Raw genomic sequence first — 20,438 nt, 5'->3', positions numbered from 1 at the left:
TAGCACAGATAAAACAGAAGGTGTACAATTCTTTTTCCATTTCTATTTATAATAATCTAGGGTTTCCATGGCAACAGCATCAACCCAGGTGCTGATTCCAGAGATCCACCTGACAGACACGTTTGACACTTTTGCTCTGGATTTCACCAGAGAGAAGAAGTTGCTGGAGAATCTGGATTACCTCACAGGTTAGAGACGTTTTGCATCAAGAATATATTTGCAGCCTAAAGGAAAATCTGATTTCTTTCTGAATTCATTAACACTTGTGAAACTTAAACTTTACAGAGAACTTAATGAAGTTTCTTTCAACTTTAAGTTAAATTTTCTTCATTTAATTTCTTTCAAGTCTGTCTTTAAGTATTGCTTTAGTAGTTAGACTTCAGCCAATTAACTCCTAAATTAATGTCAAACATTACCTTCCCCATCTTTCATTTGCTTGGACCTATCAAAATGTCACTGTTAATTGATCAGCACACAAGGGAAAGAAGAAGAAGAAAGAAAGAAAAAAAAGAGCGATGGGTTTGTTGTGGATTTGAAGCCCGGTGAAAATGGTTGGCTCATATTTATTCTCTGCGACGCATGAGGGCTTCGCTGGAGGGTATTTCATTCAGTGAATCAGCCTGAATCACTCCGCTATGTGCAGCCACTCATGACAGAATGCTTGGGAGTGGGGAGCAAGTGACAGGCACAAAAAGAGATAAGAAGTGGCTTTACAATCATTTCAAGCTGGGCCTTTGTATCTTTGTTTTTCTACATCGCTCTGTTCTCCTCCTGCAAGAAGCTCAATGGACTTAACACAAAAGGAGCCGTTTCCAACTAAATTCTCATAACATTTGTTTCCCCCACGAATCGATGCATCAGTGAAATAGAGCCAGGAGTTTCTGTGATTATACACTAAGTGACTAAGATTTTGTGTTTCTAATGAGGTTGTGGTATGCTCTGTTCCCGCTGTGTTAATGTGATTTGGAGATTTATTTCCATCGCCATTATTATTGAACCTGTAACTCTTGCATCTCAGAATGAGTTTCAAACCCCCCACCATAAAAGTCTTAAATTAGATTCTTGTGCACATAAGGAAAGTTTATTAGGCTGAATTTTATTGGAACTACTAAAAACTGGTGAATCACCAGCTTGGGACTTCTCTAATGCAATCTCTTGCATCGGGGGGCCAAAGATAATGTTTCCGCTTTTGGTTCTCTGCAGCTCCAAGCGCTCCATGCATAAGGGAAGAGTTGTGCACAGCTTCCTATGACACAATCAGTGTCCACTGGACGTCTGATGATGAATTCACAGTTGTGTCCTATGAGCTGCAGTACGCCATCTTCACCGGACAGTCCAACATCGCCAGTAAGTGCATTATGGATATTATGTCCATGTTATATGTTAATTCTAACTGTAGTGTCACTGTAAGCATTTTATCTCCATATTTCCAGAATTCATGTCCAATTATATAATGAAGGAAGAAAAATGTCTTTTTACTATGAGATTCTGAGGCCCTATTTACATGATGCCAGGGCAATAAATTGTCAACATTTTGGCCGCTTGTTTACACGGACAAAACTGCAAATGTTTGACAATGGCCTCCATAGGGATACTTTTTTTTTTTTTTAGAAATGCAAAATGAATCATGTGTAAACATAGATGGAAAATATTTGGAAACAATTTCAGTCACGTCATCTTGCGCTCGAGCACTCAGGCCTCGTTTTCACACGCACAACAGCGGATATCCAACTTCTGTCCGTCTGGGTGCAACTCTTCAGATTATCTGACGAGTTAAAGTAAAACCTGCTCATTGTGAAATGTGTCCATCAGAAATAGTCTGTACATGTACAGGTTAAGGATTACAAAATGACACTTCTGGATGAAGGAGGCCTCGTCCTACAGGCCTGGCATGCACACTACATCCATTTTCCAGGTATACTGCGTTTCCATCTGCACTGTTTAATTTTGTTTTTGTGTAAATACAATTGTTTTTACAATTGTCAACATTGTCAATTTGAAAGTAGGACTTCCAACAGATGTAAACATGCAAATTAACATAATTGGGGAAAAGTGGGAACAACTCTTACTGTGACGTAAGATGCTAAATGGAGGCAAAGTGCTCCCTACATGATCCTTCATATTTCCATCCACGATGGTTTTTAGTTGTAAAGATAGTGAGATTATAGCAGAAAGCTGCACTGAATCCTTAAAATGCATCAATTTTCCACCCTCCATCCAAATACACACAATGTAAGTAGCAGGGAGACATCAACATATATATTTAATAGACAATTAAGGATGCAGCAGAACAGCAATTCTTATAATGGTGACATTGACTCAGAAGAAGTACTTTCAGGCGTCTTCTGAAAGGACCTGAATTTCATATTGATAAAGGTTCCTTAAATTTAACACCTCGCATATATAAAGAAAGACTGTTTCCTTTAGAGAAACATTTTGCTTCGTGGAAATGAAAAGTCTTTTTGTTTTTTTTCCCTGTGCAAGAACAGATGAAACCAAAAGGATGGAGACATTTTTGTCAAGATAACAGCTAAGAGAAAAAAAAAAAAAAACTTAGTATCAGTCACTTAAGACAGAGAACATCTTATGGAACAATTACCTTGCAGTGTATACTTACATACACATCAGTCAAACACCCACAAGACCTTAGAAATCTTGAGAACGGCTGAGTGAGCAACAACTACATGGAGGGAAATGGGGTCAAGGCACCTGAAGACGAGCTCCCCTGCTGCCTTTCAATCAAACCGCCTCATCTCTGTCTTTCATCTGCTCCAGTTTTTAAGTCTTTTTAAAGATTCAAAGACTTCTCAGGAAAAGTTTTCCTTTCTTTGGCTCTTTATTTTCTTGTTTTATATGCCTGACGTTTATCTAATAAAGCACTCCCTTATAAGGTAGTCTCTCTTTCCATTACAACCCTCATTACTTTAAGGCTTAAAGAATATTAGGCAACATTTATGACACTAATGTGACACTTCATTTCCTTCTTGCCGTCGCATCCCTGTTTCTTTTTGTTCAATAAGATGTTATGTATACCGCACTCCCTCTTATCACATAGGCTGTTGACAGAGATGTTGCTTTCAAAGTCGGGGTCAAGTGGTAGATAATTCTCCCTGAAGCCACCAAGCAGGAAGTTGAAGTCTTGTAAATATAAACTATTTGCTTCTTTATTACCGTTTGAGAATTTTTAGACTGATGTGTTTACCCACATTTAAAGGTAGCTGTGATCTGCAGTCAAACAAATCAGGTTTTATTTTAAGGAGGTCATCGCCTCGATTTGCATGCAAATATGCCAAAATATAAATTGTTTTGCATTACATTCTAGTTTATTCTAGCTTATGATATCCTCTCAATCGAATGAATATGATGATTTATTAGTCAACTAAGACGAGATTGTAGTCGATCTATATTTTTTCAAACCAACTCGAGACAAAAATAAATGGTCTTTAACTTTGCTGTTGTCTTCAACTGTTCATATGTTCAGTAAAGATAAAAAAGCAACTAAATTTGTTAATTTTAGCTTGAACTTGTCAAAACAGCTAGCTTAACTTTAGCTTTTTATTTGTAATGATTGGAAAATAGTGTCCGTCTTGCAAGGTGCAGTTGCACTCGGATTAGTCGAACATTTTACCTCAAGTCAGAAAATATCTTATTACCAGGCTTGTCAAACAGTGAAACATCTTTACACCAATGTAAACAGTGTAAAGATGTTTCACTGTTGACTATTTTGACTTCCGAGTGTCTAGCAACCATGGCGACCTCTCAGGAAAAGAAGAAAAATGGCATGAGGAGTATATGCACACTCACAAAAACACTTTGGCCTTGGAGGCACTGTGGAAAGCAGAGGTACCATTAAATAAACCCACACTGAAAACACTCGCAGCAGAAAGTATTGTGCTGGTATGAAGCCAACGAGGTGTGAATTGTTTCCTCTTGTGCCTTTTCTTACCCTCTTACCTGCTCCCACAGCCAAGGGCTTGCACATCCTTTTCAATTTGGCACACTATGCTGTCACATAGCAGTACATTGATCTTCTGTTGGCTTTTCTTAAAAAAGGAAATTGTTTTGTGGACTAAAAGTATGCCTTCAGTAGTAAGTTTTAGGAAAGTTTCTTGTTACTTTATAACTGCTTTCCCTCTTCCACCTAGGTCTATGTAACTCATTAGAAAGTTGGATGATTGTTCCAAACATCAAGCAAAACCACTACACAGTGCATGGTTTGCAGAGCGGCACCAAGTACATTTTTGTTGTCAAGGCCATTAATCAAGCAGGAAGCAGAAGCAGTGAGCCGGGGACTCTGAAAACCAACAGTAAGAAATCAAACATTTTCCTCTGTATGCAACAATAAAGTTCAATTCTTAAAAGAGTCAAAATATCTTAAATATAATATCCAGGCCAGCCATTCAAACTGGATCCGAAATCTGCTCACAAGAAGCTCAAGGTTTCCCATGACAACCTCACAGTTGAGCGGGACGAAACCACGTCCAAGAAAGGCCACAGTCAGGATCGGTTCTCCAGCCAGAGCAGCTACGGCGTGGTGGGAAACGTCTACATCGACAGTGGGCGTCACTATTGGGAGGCTCTGATTGGAGGGAGTACATGGTAAGAAACATTTCTACATTTACCTAAGTAAATGTTCTTTGTTTGAATCTTAGATTGTTTTTTTTTTTCTTTTTCTTTCTGCTAAACAGGTACGCTATTGGCATTGCCTACAAGTCCGCCCCCAAGCACGAGTGGATTGGAAAGAACTCGGCTTCTTGGGTGCTCTGCCGCTGCAACAACTCCTGGGTGGTTCGTCACAACAGCAAGGAGCTGGCCATCGAACCCTCACCCCAACTGCGGCGGGTCGGGGTACTGCTGGATTACGATGCCGGATATGTGGCTTTTTACGACGCCGTCAGCTCCCAGCACCTACACACCTTTCACGTCTCCTTCATCCAGCCTGTGTGTCCCGTGTTTAATGTATGGAATAAGTGTCTGACGATACTCACTGGTCTCCCTATCCCAGACCATCTAGAGGGACTAGAACCCGGTAACTAAATGGTACAAAAACACAGTGAAAACTCACAAAAAGTCACTACCTTCTAGCTGCACTGGGCAACACTTATTCAAACTATGCTTTCTGGGTAGAGAGCCAAAGAGTGAGTCATCCTCTTCTGCTACAGTTAGCCACATTAAATTCTGGTCATGGACGATTATGCATCCAGTGGTAGGGACGAGACAGGAAAATATAAACAGTGTCTTTTCTGACCTCAACCATAAAACATGCTTAAAAAAAAAAAACGAACAAGTAAGCATGTCTGTGTTTGAGCTATTTTTCATATAATTTCAAGCTTATCTAGATCGTCAACAGAATGGTTGTTTCCTGGTATGCCACTAAAACGAGTCAGCATATGTTCACAGTTACCCAGTGCAGCAGCAGTGCCTCGAAAAAGTACATACACTCCTTCATTTTTTTAAATAATGACACAGATATAGCGATTTTTTTTAAAGATCAACTTAAATTAAACACTATTCACCATTTACTAGTTAGGTGACTTCTGAAAGCAATTGGTTGTACAACTGCATGCCACACTTTTTAGATTCATATTTTCTTAAATATTTTTAAAATTCTGCATCTTCTTTATTTGCACGGTGCAGTCTTGTGCTACGTTGTGTTGGTCCATCATTTAAAATTCTAAAAGCACTAGAAATTGGGGATGTAAACATGAAAAGCTTAAAGGGATGTAGAAACTTTAGCAAGGCACTGCATAGAGGCGTTAGTTTCAAGCTTTCCTAGAATATGTTTCAATATGCTACGATTATTAGGACGCTTGTTTTCCTGAATTCTTACAACTCTGCAAAAAGCAGAGGATGGATTTCATATTCTTTGTGTTTTGACAGAGATATTTGAACTATTGCAAAAAGGAAAAAAAAGCCACAACTTAATTTTTTGTTGGTTTTTTTTGTTGCCGTTTATTATTTTTATAGCTCATCTCAATAAAAATAGCACTTTGAAATTTCCATAAAGTACGCAAAACGTATACAAGTATATTTACTTTTTAATCCGTCTTGGTTGCTGTGAAATCCAGAACATGTATATTTTGTACATTTGTTGTACCCCACGAAGCCAGTTTTATTTTTTCTCAGTTCATTTAGCAAGGAACCAAAGTAGCCATGGATGTTCAGATGAATTTTATTCTATGATAAAGTTTGAGATATTTTTTAAAAAGTGAGAAGCGATGAATGGAAAATATTGATTGCTGGATTCCCAATATAGACTTTTTTTGCACATTGTTTACACTTTATTCATGGTTTGTAGCCTAAAAATGCTCATCTTTTTGTGCAATTTATATGCATTCATACTGGTGAGATGTGTTCTGTCTGACCTAATGTGTTTTGTGATCCTGAGTTTATGTGATGTATAATAGGTAAAAGTTGTCAAACAGTTGTATTATCAAGATATTATTAAATACAGAGGTAAAAATGCACAATGCAGTATCGATTTCTGGTAACTGAAACAAATGTGACATTTTCCACATGAATTTTCCCCTTAATAGTAATGCTAAAAAGTTCACTCTGCAATGCAAATGTAAAAAAAAAAAATCTGCATTTCTCAGTTAGATCAGGTTTTGTACACAACACAATTTACCATTAACCATATGAAGAACAACTGAGGTTTTTGGGACATCTCTTTGGTAATCCATTGGATTAGATGATGCTTCCCATCATCTAATCCAAGCATAGTGCTTCGTTTAATGTGTCCTTTTGAACTTTTTAAAAATGGTGATTTATGTTCAGTCTCTGTGAACACTTGTGAAAATCAGGTGCAACACTGTTTTCTGGGATAATGGACAACGGGAAATAAACTTTTTTCGTTTTCACTTCAGGTTTGTGATTTCATATGTGCATCAAGCAGTTTGAAAACCCTTGATCTAGAACTATGCTGGAGGTTAGGCTTTGTCCATCAAGTCATCTACCAATTTTTTTTCCATCCGTCAACGTGATTGTCAAAATGACGATAAAATACCTAATTTAAATTTTACAATTTTTGATCCAAATAAAACAGCGGCACTGATTAGCATCATGTCCTCATTTATACACCCAACATTTTGTCTGAGTAATCTAGTCTGCACTTTGGTTGACATCGAAATACAGAGTTCACCCTAGTTTGGGAATTTCCTGCACAAGAGGAAGTCGTCAAGTCTATCGTGAACTTCCTGCATCCAATCAAGGTCTCTTCCTGGTTTTCAAGGAGTGATTGTTTTCAGACGGCAGGGGTTCATCCCTAAACAGATGTGCTGTTAACTACAGCTTTGCTTGTCATTCACACAGCTCAGTGTGTTCTCTCAGTAAGGATTGTCTGACAATATTTGGTAAACCTTAGTTGATGCTTCTTGAAACACTCATTAAACTATTACTTTTAGACAGGGGTTTGTGTAAGATTTTATAGTTTTAAATTGACTTAAGCAAAAAGACAACTAGCAATTTAAGTGCGTTTTGCACAAAATATACAGATACACAGAAATACACATCCTCTGTGATGAATGATGCTCATTTAATCTCAAAGCCTGGATTGTGTGCGTTTTTGTGACTTGAAATATTTCCAAACATTCAAATAATTTTTTTTACAAGCTCATGGAAGCAAGGAAACAGTAAAAAGAATGTTATAAACGTGACACCTGTAAATGCTCTTGGCATGTAAACTATGTCCTCAGAGTATAATCATCTCAAAATTAGCTTAGAATGCAGCTGTGTGTAATCAGAACTGTCAGGTGTAAAAGTTCTGTTGAAATTACTTGGAGACTTGTAGAGAATTTAGTTAGCAGGTGATTGGATGAAGCTTCTTTTAAACAAAGCATTTCTTAAAGCCAGTGAGTGACCAGGTGTTACCAGTGTTGACCGCTGCTGCGTGAGGCACCTGCCAGTACTCTATGCCAACTGGTACCAATTTCTGTGTATTGGCCCCCAAAGAAAAGCTTGGACCTTGCAAGATGGATTTCCCTGTGACACTGATCTTAAAGATTCAATGAATCCAGCTGCTTTGGAAGGTAACCCTGTGCCAGACAGGACACAGGATAATTATTCATTGCTGTTAATAAGTTTCACCTTTGACTTTTGATGCATATTATAATACTTCATCTCTAAATTCCAACTTTTTCTTCCAGCTCAACATTATTTTGCTTCTGACCTGCCTGTATCCTCATACAATATCTCTGTGTGACATTTCAAAACAATCGATATACTAACATAATGCATCTTGGGATTTCGCTGCTCAGCTGAATCATCCCACAGAGGTTGAAGACCTACCGTTTTATTAACCTTTTTTTTATTGAGGAGGATTTGCTGAGCTCGTGTTGTTCCTCTGCACAACCTTGGCTCTTGTGTACATCCACATGACAACCAGTGTAAGCGTCCAGCTACTCAAGCAGCCGGAGCTCCCTAAGGGCACTTTCAGTGTGGTTTAACAAGACACAGATAAAGTGACTCAGTTTCTCCTCATGGGAATTTAAACAGTTGACCGTCCTTCAAAAGGACCGCTTCACCCTCCTTTAGGCAAACACTGTCCCACTTTTGTGCAAAAATTAAACCAGAGCTGGTTTAGTGCGTCGCCGTTTTGTGCCTGTTCAGACGCGGCTGCGCTCATCCAGGCAATCTGGAGCCTGTGAAGTCCCTCAAGATTTTTTTTTTTAATAGGAATTATTTTCTTTCGCAAAAAATAAGGAGATGATCAGAGTTAATAGGAAGCTGTGCTAAATACAGGACAATCCTGGGAGAACATTTATTAAAAGCAGCGGATAAATTAAGACTGGAAGGAAGGTTAGCCCTTCAGCTGGAGAAAAACCCTAAATGCTAGCCACACTTTTCAGTTAGTCATTTGACGAATCGTTGAAAAGCTTGCACAGCTATTCCCGGTTACTTTTCCCCTATTTTGTGTTCACATAAAATCTCAATAACACAGTTAAGATTATGGCTGTAATGCTTAAAAGCTTAATAGTTCTGAATACTTTTTCAAGGTCCTCCAGGTTGCATTTCAAGCTAATGAAAACGATGATTTAAAATAAGTGGAAAAAAATTGTCAGTGTTTGAAAAGAAATTACAAGAAAAATAGTAAAAATTAGCACACCGTTTATTAAATCTTCTTCTAAAGATCCATCTATGGGGAAACTACAATATATAAAACTTCTACACAACCTAATTAAGGGATTTTTTAAATTACAAAACCAAGTTATTAAAACCATTAAAACTTCATCGTCATCCTCATTTCCTGCTGGGCAGTTTTGAAGAAAACAGAAGTCCTTCCTCTGAGAGTCCAGCAGATGTCACTATTAGGATTCAGGAAAATATGGACATGTTTCTGAATAATTCACAATAATCCCCATCAGAATGTTTTGATTCTTTTCACCATGGCCAGAATATAATAGGAGGCAGGTTTTGGAAATTAAAACCTACCTCCTAGGTTTTAATTTCTAGGATTAAGAACTAAAATGGATCATCTCAATCATCTTCTATATCTTTTGATATGCTCCGATTTGATCTTCATTGTTTGAAAATAAGATACATCTTTGGAAACATTTCTTCTCCAGCACTCCTTTTAAGTAATGATTTCCCAAATTTCTTGCTTTTCATTATCACAAAATTCATCTTGGCATTTCCCAAGACAAGGCAAGAACATGAGCCACACTCAGTGTATCCGGCAGGTTTTGAAAACACAATCCATATGCAATTAGGAATTTGTCCATCAATTTCTTTATTCCTAAAGGGATCCCAGTTGCTTGGCTTGATCAGTTTAGATTAACCATTTTAGATCTAGCTGGAGGCTTTGAGCAAAACACGGTGAACTTACAGCAGATGGCCATATCAAGCAGAGGAAAGTTTAAAGTCCAGCTGAAGGATTATTTCCAAGTTTTTGGAAATTTCTGACACGAGGAAGGGAAAAAACAAAGCTTAGGTTGGATAAAAACAAGTCGCATTGAAATAATCCATTATCTCTAAAGGTCAAGGTGTCTATTGGTCAGCTACTTCTGAACCTTTTTCTTTTCTTTGATTTCAAGTACATTTTCCTGCCACCTTCTATTGCCCTGTAGTCCAGTTCTGATGCTCATGAGCACAATGTCGGAGCATTCATCTGTGGACAATAGGTCGACATGGACACCATGACTGGCCTGCAGCCCCAAATACAACCCACTGTGATCCACTGTGTGTTATGTCTCATTTCTCTCAGGACCAGCATCAGTGAACCTTGGTGGCCCGTGGCCCTGTCGCAGATTTATCTCTGTTCCTTACTTGAACTGCTTTTGATGGATACTGACAATTGCTGACCAGGGACACTCAAAGGTAGCAACAGTTCTGCAGATGTTCTGACCCAGAAGTCTAGTCGTTGCCATTTGTCAGACTCTCTTAAATCCATTAGCGAGCCAATTTCTCCTGCTTCTAACACATCAACTTTTGGAACAAAATGTTCAGTGGCTGCACAACACATCCCACTGAAGACAGAGTCTCGCAGGGTTATATTCACTTCACCCTTGGTTAAAATGTAATGTCTGATCTGCATATTTTACTGCTAGCATTGCTGTAGCAATCAGGTTTTTACAATCTGATGTTGACTCCTAGATTTCTGACAGTTTCCAAGCCAAAGATAAAGAATGATTTATGCCTTTTGCCTTTAATGATGCTGGATGAGTTTGGTAGGTTTCAGTCGACACGACTCAGATTTTTTTCTATTATGCTGTTCTGCTTTTTGCTTTTGTCACATCCAGAATAATCCAGCTAATTTAATAAACCCGAGTGAAGGAAAATATTTTTTTTTTAAACAAATTTATTCTGTGAAAAATATAATTAACTTCAACATATAAAGCACTACTGGGTCAGTGCTTTGGGTTTTTGGTGAGAATTTCTCTCTTCTCAAAACTCCAGTCGGTGATGGCAGATGAATGCTCACACTTTTCTGCTGGAGGTTTGTTCCTGCTCTACAGGGTTTAACACTTCTATCGCTCACTTGATATGCAAGGATAAGCCAGGATATATATATAAAAGAATGATGACTTTACTCCGGCAAACGTATATTAAAACTCACCTACAAGCTTTGAAAGGACAGCAGACAAGAGGGCATTAATGAACATGACGCCCAGCTCAGCAGAGTCCACTTGCCAGCTGCTACTTTTCAATTGAAACTAATCTTTCTAGCCAAATCTTGTGTTGACTCGTGCTTTTTTTTTTTGTGAAATAGTTTCCATCACTTCTGTACTAATGTGTTTAATCAAAAAGCTGCTGTGTGCTTCAATCTTGAACTCTTATCGTTGTCTGCCAAGGTGCCAATTGCCTTAGGGATGCACAAATGGAATCCATTGACCTGGCAAAGCCAGGGGTAAAATTCCAGTTAAAATGACCAATTTGCAAGATATTAATTATGCAACTTGAAAGTAAATTTTTTGACTGATAAAAGCCATTCTAACTATTCAAGACTAAAACAAATTTGCATTTAATTCGCTTCCATTTTTTATTCTGTTTTCCAGCTACCCTGTGGCCACAAGCAATCCCTCTTCTGAATTTCTCCTTTCTTGATCTTTAATTTTTAAACTTTCCTTTCCTCCCAATCACTCACTTCATCCCTTTTCAATAGCCTTGCAGTTTCATCCAGACAGTCAAGGAACCAATTAGTCTGCAGTTCTCAATCATAACATCAGCCAGGATGCAGCAAAGTTGGACAGACAGGCCTTTAGCGCCTTGCTAATTAAGAGACAATTCATTGCACTGCAAATGGGAAAGGGCTTTTGTGCTCTCAGCTAATTGGAAGAGAATGTAAAAGAGAGAGAGAAGAGAGCAAGAGCAACCAAGCAACAAGAAAAGATAAAGGTATGAAATAAAGGTATACTGGCTGGGTGTTATGGAGGTGTTAGAGTCTTGACTGAGGAAAATTGTCATTTCCTTCTAGAAGTGAGTTGTTTCACAAAGTATCAGGCAGTTAGACTGAAAACAGTCTGAGGACAAGGATGTGTTATTTTGTCCTTTATCCCGGACAAGATTGGTGACAATTGTCCATGTTTTGATCACAATTTTTTGTCTGATGTTTTCCGTTTCTGTTCATCTATAAAAACCATGCAAAGTAAAAAATAGGAGCAAAAAGCAAATAGTGGGACAAGCAGATTGTATAGATATCCAACCCCTGGAACATGACCTCCAGCATATCTAGTGGTGGATCTCTAAGGTGTTGGCAAGTCAGTTGTAAGAGCTGCCCCACTCAGCAAGTACAAAGTCTGCCACACTCTGACATCAAGTGGCATGGCCCGGTGATGTATGCCTTGAACATCTTCCTTGGCAGGATTCAGAAGTCATTCTTGGACTTCTGGAATCCAACAGAGTTATTTGTTGTTGTAGCACTAGTGGCTCCCTTCTCTCACCATCATTCTCACTGAGTGTTAGCAATATTTTAAGTAAGCAAGTAAATAAGTAAATAACATCTGAGGGCTTTTTACGCATCTCTACCTGGGATGCCAATTATTTATCTAAGACACTGTGTGAACTATTTTTTTAAGCGTGTTTCTTATTGAAATAAACATTCATTCTACCACATTGCTATTCCTCTTTCATTGTCGGTTGTTTTTCTAAAGGTGCTGCGAAGACCCCCTTAAGACTGAGAATAATTTCCATGGGAGAGATTCCAAGAAAAAAAAAGTCGACTGCCAAAATGTAAGAAGAGAGAAAAGGCGAGTGGTTTTGTGCGAGCAAGACAAACAGCAAAGAGACAACGTGTGATATTCAAAGTGTTTGTTTTTGAAGGAGAGAGTTGGGAAGGGAGAAAAGGTGAGAGAAACAGGCCCATTTGTATATGAATGTGGAAATGTTTGCAAGGTTGTGGTTGTGTGGGTGTGTGCATGCTTATGCCATTGTTTGCTCTTGCCCGAGTGCGTTCGTGGACAGGGGAGCGGATATGACAGGCCTGTCTGATGTCTCCACAGAATAATTGCTTATGGATTACCTGAGGCGAGTCCCACTGCAGACACTTAGAAATGACACACCCAGGTGACTCCTTGAATCGTGTTAATATCCGGTCTGGGCGAGAGTTTGATTTTGTTTTTCTTTTTTTTTCTTTGTTTTTGCCCCATGTGTGTCTGCATCCTCCCGCACATGCCGGTTATCTTTGTGTGAGGGCGTTCGCAGATCCATGGGGATATGTCGTCTCTCTCATCTTCCTGACTCACACAGAAGTAATTCCACTATGTCAGAGCTGTTTATTATACAAACACATAGACCGTGTGTATAAACATCACCAGCAAATACATATGCCCTTCAGATCCATCATCTGTGCCTCGGCTCGGTTCCATTTGGTAACAGCTGACAAGCTTAAAACAGGAACAATTTGGGGCAAATTCCAGGGACACTTGGATCCCAGGTACACTGCTTGAGATTATTTCTCTCCGTTTCTGAAAAACAATACCTATGGATGCCAATAAATCATGCACTACATATGGCATCAGCAAATTTAAATGCTATTTAAAAACATATAGCAGAAAACAGTGATTTTCTGCAACAACCCAAGTCACAACAACAGAAAAATGGATCAAGAGAGATGCTCGGGCGGACTATGTAAAAATAAATACATATAATCTGAGTCACTCCTCATTCACCTAAATTTCCCTGCAGGGAAACCCTGGACTTGAGACTTACATAACCTACAAAAATGCAACTAAAAATTCAATTGTCACATAAAAGCCAAAGCACTTAGGAAGTAATCATTACTCAAGAGAGAAAACCGTTTTAAAATTTCTTCCTAAAGCTGACTCAAACAAATGGAGAAAATGGTAGAAAAAAAACTCATCCTTCTACTGTTTTGTAATTTAGTCTTTTTTCCAACATCAAATATATCTATTTACCACTGCATTTCATTTTCTACCACAGAGAAAATGAAAGATACAGCTGGAAGTCTCTCATTTGATTGATCTCTTTAGACCTAAGGAGCGTGTTTATGGCTCTGGGATTTGATAGAGTCTCAGTTTTCCAGGACACTGTTAGTAATAAAAGGTACAGGTACCGTTCAATTACATCCCTCCATAGGCTCAGCATGTATCTAACCAGGGTGGGCCTGAAGTAGAAGAAAGGTGACGGGGATAAGTGGAAAACACGGTGGTTACTGTGTTTTGAGAAGCTTTTTTGTGGATGGACAGCTTTTTTTTTAGCCTTTTCTTGATCTTATAGTAAGGAAGATCAAAAACAATTTGGTGTTCACCCATCATTGGTTATTCAGATGAGTATTGAAAGTGTATTGATCACTATCATTTTGATTGTTTTGCAAACAGAGGCTGAGCCATTGACACGTCATGTGGCAAAGTAAAAATTAAGCAATTCGGTATGGAGATTTACCGGGATAGAGTTACTTTTAATATAAGAATAAATACATAAACATATGTAACTGTATAGTAGAAAAGCTAGAGCTGAAATAGCAATTATGGAAAAGTTTGGCGAGTTAATAAAATTGTGCTTAAAGAAAAACTTGAATGTTACATATGACCAACATCGGACTAAAGATTGTAGGTCCATCAAAAAGCATGATCAGATACTGTACAGTACAACTACTCAATATTTAATTATGGCTTCTTCAGCATGAGGTTCTGCCTCAAACAGTGTGCCGTGCAGTGAATCAGTTTGTGGCTCTACTGAGGTGTTCAGGAATCCCAGGTTTCTTTAACGGCAGTCTGCTCTGGCATCTGTGATTTTCATTTAATCAATTCCCCGCAGAGATCTAAAACTCCAGTCGGAGTGCAGATGCCCTGCAAATTTAGATGCATTCCTGATCTAACACACCTAAATCAAATGGCTTGATTGTTTCTTCAGCATGCAATTATGTTCTACTACAAGCCCCGCTATTGATATATTTGACTCGGGGGTGCTGAATCAAACCCACATCTAAAAGTTACAGAAATCCAGCCCTACTGGAGTGGAGTGTTTGAGCTCTGCCATGGATTATTTGTAGGGTTTGTGTCAGGAGGAGGACGACAGTCAAACTTAGCAATACCATGGTCATAAACCATGGACTTGCTACTTTTGACAGTGTGGCCAGTAGCCAATTCCTGCTGGAAAATTAAATGAATCCCCAAAAGTTTTTCAACATGAAGAACTCTAAAATTTTCTGTTATCTCGCTGCATTGATATCATACTCTACACACACAGTGGACAAACACCGGCTCCCTGAAGCTCCGACTCCACTTGTAGTCCATACCTTTATCATGGCCTTTGCTAAATCTTTCAAGACTGCAGTTATGCTTGGTTGATTTTGCACCTTTCCCATCAACATTCTTCTGAACTTTCAATTAATAAGCATGCATACATCACTTTGGACACACTCCATCTTCAGCTATCAACTTTTGTAGTTCACCATGTCCACTGGACTCCAGTCAATTCAGTAGTTATTACATAAAACTATTTTTTTTTTTTTTAGTTTTATGTAATAAAACTAAAAATATTCAGCAGTTTCCTCATGCTGATTTGTTTTTTATTTTAGATTTTAACAATATCAAACTAATTCCTAAATTGTAATAACCTAACAATAAATAGTAATGAGTGCTTGTTCATTAGTGTATATGAGTCCCATTGCTCTAACCAAATTATGTTTAGTTTTTCTTCAAGTAATTTATTTTAGATCAAAAGTGGCATTGTGACAAATAAGAGCCTCGAATATTTCAAACAAAATAGCAAAGAAACAAAAATAGTACAAAGTATCAGTTATGAAAAAAGTAGATTACATGTGCAATCATTATTGTAATACAGTCTAATCAGGGTAGGCTAATTTCTGAGATACCCTTATATAAAGTAAATGTTAAATTATTAAATGATTAATTGAAATACCATTTGTGAGACCGCATCCACTATATGTAAACATAATGGAGGATTACGCTGTTGGTCAGGATTTTGCATGCAGTTTCTGTATTCAACCAGTAGAGAGCGATGTAGACACTGGAATAAAACTTCAGTAATTCCCCTCCTCTCTTGAAAACTTTAATGGAGCTGAAGCTGCATGTGTGTGCAGGCACAGCAATGTATACGAGTATCTGTTGCAATACGGAGCTGCAGCCCTCTCCAGCATGCTGAGAGCTGGAAAGCCTCAGCCTGACATTCACAAACAATGGCCACATAACACAATATGAACAAGATGCCTGGGATTCATTTTCCCCATGTGCAACAGTTTGTAGAGCTCCTTTTTGTTTCCCCCTCCGTTCCTCCTCACACACTTCTTTCCATCTCCAACACAAGTCATTGCCCAAGGTGTGGATTTATGCAAATGCGCGGATCCTTTTTACCAGCCAGCATTTTAACCAGATCATTCCGCATTAAAAGCACCTTTATATCTCAGTCCCATATCAGACGTGTTGACGTAAGAGAGAGCAGTTTGGGTTTTTTGGAACGCTCCGCCAATAACCTGGGGTAGATTTGAGGCTCAGTGCATTTTGGGCTGCAGCATAAACATCCTAAGGGTACCGTTTAAGTCAAAACATCCATTTGGCTTAGTAATTTTATGGGTCAACTGTGCACCAGGGGCAGGGAATAAATACTCCGATAACACCCTGAATAGTAATGCACGCACAAAAAGTAAATCTAAGTCCTCGTGTGTTTCTCTGCCTATTAATGACACGTCCAAAAATTTTCTGAAATTCTGACAAGCAGGATTAGAGGAAGAGCTTCAGCAGGGTGAGTCACAGTGTGTTGCGAGTTAAAAAGAGCATGGTGGACGGTTATTTGTAGTGATGGTATAATTCTGAGGAGGAATTGCGGCTCAAAGAGAGATGGACATGGGTGGACTCGAGGTCTTCCATTTCTCATTTCCTCGAAGCCGTGAGGAAATCAACGCTGACAGCTCAATAGTTGACTGGTAGGTTTGAATAATTGCCAGAAGCTATGATTGGATTTGCTGGGTCACTGAATGCACACACACATACACACACTGATTGGGCCTTTTAATGTAGAATTAAGGTCAATCCCAATGTGGTTGCAATGTTACAACCTCAAACTTTTAACAGTTTAAAGTCTTTTGCTTCCTCCAACAGGCGTCTCTGCCCATGCTGAAAAAAAAAAAAAACAAAAAAAAAAAAAAACATGCCCACATCATGATGTTGCCACCACTTTGCTCCACCATGGTGTGGATCTGTCTTTAAAGAAGGCAAGTGAACTTCTTACATTATTCATCAATATTATGGGAAAAAAGTTGTTTTAATAAAAATTTTGGTTTATTGTGACAGGTATAGTATTGAGAATGTTTTGTTATGTTCTCACAGCTCATGCTACTTTCGCTCCTGCTACCAGATTGTGAACCAATCCTCCATTTCAGAAAGGGAGCAAGAAATGTTTGTCCAACTATATATTTGCTAAAATTTCTGTGGGGAAAAAAAGGACGTTTTGCAATTTGCATAAACTCCGATTTATGATTTATGATCTCTGCAGGGACTGTAAGGCAGCTAATTTGGGATTGGTAACCTGGCTTCAGATGCAGAGGTAATAGGCTCACAGTATCTGATCTAGGACCAACTTTACTATTTTTAATAGTTCAACAAAACTAAATTGAGGATTTCTGCAAACCAGAAAAAGCTAACATCACGGTTCAGATTGTTACAGTTTCTTGATTGAAAGCTATTTTTTGCAATGTTGATTTCATAAGTTCGTTAACATCTATATATTTATAAAGACATGATTTAATGCAGTTACTGTTTAACATGTAGCAGTGTAAGAGAACCGTTTTCTGCGACTGTTCAATGTTGGATGAGTTTTATTTAAACAGGAGAATGCATTTATTGGGCAATGGTTATTTGCAGTGATATATTGGGAATAAATTGGCAAAAAGGACTATGAATATTACGCCAGTCATTATCACAATAAATGTAAGAATTTTTTGTAATATTAATGTTAACCCTTTGTTTCCCATCCAGTTTTTAACAGCAACTCAGATGGGTTCTGAAGGCAAATGGATAAACAAAATTTTATTTATGGGTTTCAGAGTGAAGGTGATAAATATAGTCACATTCTTTACATTTTTATTTACTATAAAATAAAATTATCTTATACACACAAAAGATATTAAAGTAACATGACAAAAATGTGAGAAACATCCAGGGTTATCACTTTTTCTAGGGCAATGTAAGTCACAGCTGCCTCCCAATCCGCCCACTGGGAGTGAATTGAATCTCTTGTGAAAATATTCCTTTCATTAGAATAACTCCTACATCACACTCACACATCTTTAAATAGTCGTAGTTAACAGCCGCAGAATAATTCTCACCACAGTGGTCATCAGATTTTTTTTTCTTTTTTAATTTCCAACTCATGCCCTCTGATTTTCAATGCATCTCATTTCTTCTTAATAAAACGGCTCAGATGTGCGTTGTCTAAGCAGGTCTCCAGCAGCAAAGTGTTATTCTCTCCGTCCTTGACTTTGCTACTCCCCCACCACACATACACACACAGTCCATCTCCACAAGGACTTTTCATTGACTTCCATTCATTTTTCATTCATTCTGTAGCCAAACCCACCAAATATGGTGGGAACATAAGACACCTTCCACTAATTGTACACACGTTTTATCCAAGTACCACTTTTCGTTTTTTTTTTTTCTAGTTATTTCAAATAGATGGATATCCATTCCGGTTTTCATGCTATAACCCCAACTTGAACTATAAATCTCAGCATTATCATGCATCATATGCTCAGATTTATATTCAAAAATAGAATAAGAAAGTTAATTGGTAGAGGAGAGTACATGGTTTCTGACTTTGATATCCATAAGGAGCAGTGGGGCCTCACAATGTAGTACTTGATGGGAAAAAGATGCCCTGTGAGGTGAGAGATGCTAAAACACACAGGTACACACACAAACAGCAGGGAGATGTTATCCGAGGTCAAGCGATTCAGTAAATTAGCAGGTTCTTTGGTGATCTCATGTAAAAGTATGAATTATCAAGTGAAGCTTGTGAAATGTTGCCAACAACAGTGATGCCTGTTGACAGTACAAAAGAATACAATTAACCGCAGGTGATCCCGACTGCTACGGTTTAAAGCATCGAAGCAAATAGCTGCCTCCATCAGCAGGAGTCCAGCCATGCAAAAAGAGTTACGAAACAGCAGATTCATCAGGTATGGTTGTCGTTGCAGAGAGAAAGTCACTTAATGCATGTAATGTATACCCCATCATGGACTTCTGCTTGCAGTTCTATTACACTCTTATTATTTTTGCGCCAATGGCCTTGGCGTCTACGTCAGAGTGCAAACTGTGTCTCCTCTCATCCTTGGAGATGTTACTATGGGGACAAAGGCAGTGGAAGGAATGCAGGCTGAGGGTGTATTGCTGCGCAAATGAGTGTGTGTGTGTGTGTGTGTGTGTGCGTGTGTGTGTGTGTGTGTGCGTGTGCTTGTGTGTGTCTGTGCGTGCGTGTGCGTGTGTTGAAGCAGATGTGATGGCCTTATATGCAACGCTCTGTAATGTAATGAAATCATCGCCTGGATGGATTGTAGCTCAGGGCGTATAGCTTGCAGCTCCGTGAAAGTACATTTTCAAATGATTTGAGAATTTCTGGAGCATTTGAGGCTGAGCAATGCAGGAAAGGGTGATCTGTGCAATGATTGTAGTGCCATTACTGCAGGGAACAAAGCCAAATCGCAACTTGGAGGAGAAGTCTTGATTTTGATGCTTTTGACGTCACCTGCTTCGCATCCAATAGTCCAAATAAGTTTACATTAAAAAGGATTCAGTGTTTTGAAAAAGTGTAACAAAACAGATCTCTGCAATTTACATGGATTTAATGTGAAACACCAACAGAAAACGGTGTTTCTTTTTAGTGCACAAAAATGAAATCTTTAAAGTTTGACGTGCTTTCGTGCTTTGCCCTCCTTCACTCACTTTGGGCTGGTTTCTAACAGCTTTTGCACATAAAGAGACTAAACCTTTTCCTCCTGGTCTTTGACAAATATCTTAAGCTTAGTCAGATTGCATTGAGAGCGTCTATAGACAGTACTTTGTGTTCTTGTAGATTCACATTTGAATTTGTACTTGTACTAGCTGAATTACTTTTTCCAGTCAATTCTGACCAGTGGCATTCACCCTAACCAGACGTTTTTGCCAAATAGTGGCGGCTAGAATCATGCGAGTGAACACAGAGCATCATCTCAGTGGATTTCACTATGTGTGAGTTCTGTCTCCTGCAGCCTGCCAGAGTTCTGGTGAGGATCTTCAAAGAGCCGCGAGAACGAGGTAGGCTGAGACTGAAACAGGGGAGAATTGGCTCCTCTGTACTAATCAGCCCAGCGGATGAAAACGCACAGCTTGTGAGCACCGCACAGCCAAAAATGATCATTATAACAGGAAAAAGTTCTTTACAAAGCAAGTGTGTTTAAAAAAAAAAAAAAAAAAAAAAAAATATATATATATTTATTTAAAAATGGTTTGCCGCTCCAAAAAGAGTTTTCTCCCCCAAAAATTTTC

At 38.5% G+C, this 20,438-nt stretch overlaps 1 protein-coding gene and 1 long non-coding RNA gene across 2 annotated transcripts in view; one reads left to right on the top strand and one right to left on the bottom strand.

Moving 5' to 3' along the window:
- The window catches only part of LOC106946168 (E3 ubiquitin-protein ligase Midline-1), a 36,630-nt gene extending 29,765 nt beyond the window's left edge, over nt 1-6,865 (top strand). Inside the window, exons 6-10 of the mRNA XM_015030335.1 lie at nt 61-188; nt 1,204-1,347; nt 4,146-4,307; nt 4,392-4,599; nt 4,689-6,865. Coding sequence (XP_014885821.1) covers nt 61-188; nt 1,204-1,347; nt 4,146-4,307; nt 4,392-4,599; nt 4,689-5,037 — 991 coding nt within the window. The 3' untranslated portion in view covers nt 5,038-6,865. The remainder of the gene's footprint in view (nt 1-60; nt 189-1,203; nt 1,348-4,145; nt 4,308-4,391; nt 4,600-4,688) is intronic.
- The window catches only part of LOC106946170 (uncharacterized), a 176,446-nt gene that overhangs the window by 92,708 nt on the left and 63,300 nt on the right, over nt 1-20,438 (bottom strand). The window lies entirely within an intron of this gene.

The sequence above is a fragment of the Poecilia latipinna genome, unplaced genomic scaffold (assembly GCF_001443285.1).
Source record: "Poecilia latipinna isolate Pla-1442-1.1 unplaced genomic scaffold, P_latipinna-1.0 Scaffold179, whole genome shotgun sequence".
In the NCBI taxonomy this organism is placed as follows: Eukaryota; Metazoa; Chordata; class Actinopteri; order Cyprinodontiformes; family Poeciliidae; genus Poecilia; species Poecilia latipinna.
This window is presented reverse-complemented; position numbering and strand designations above follow the sequence as displayed.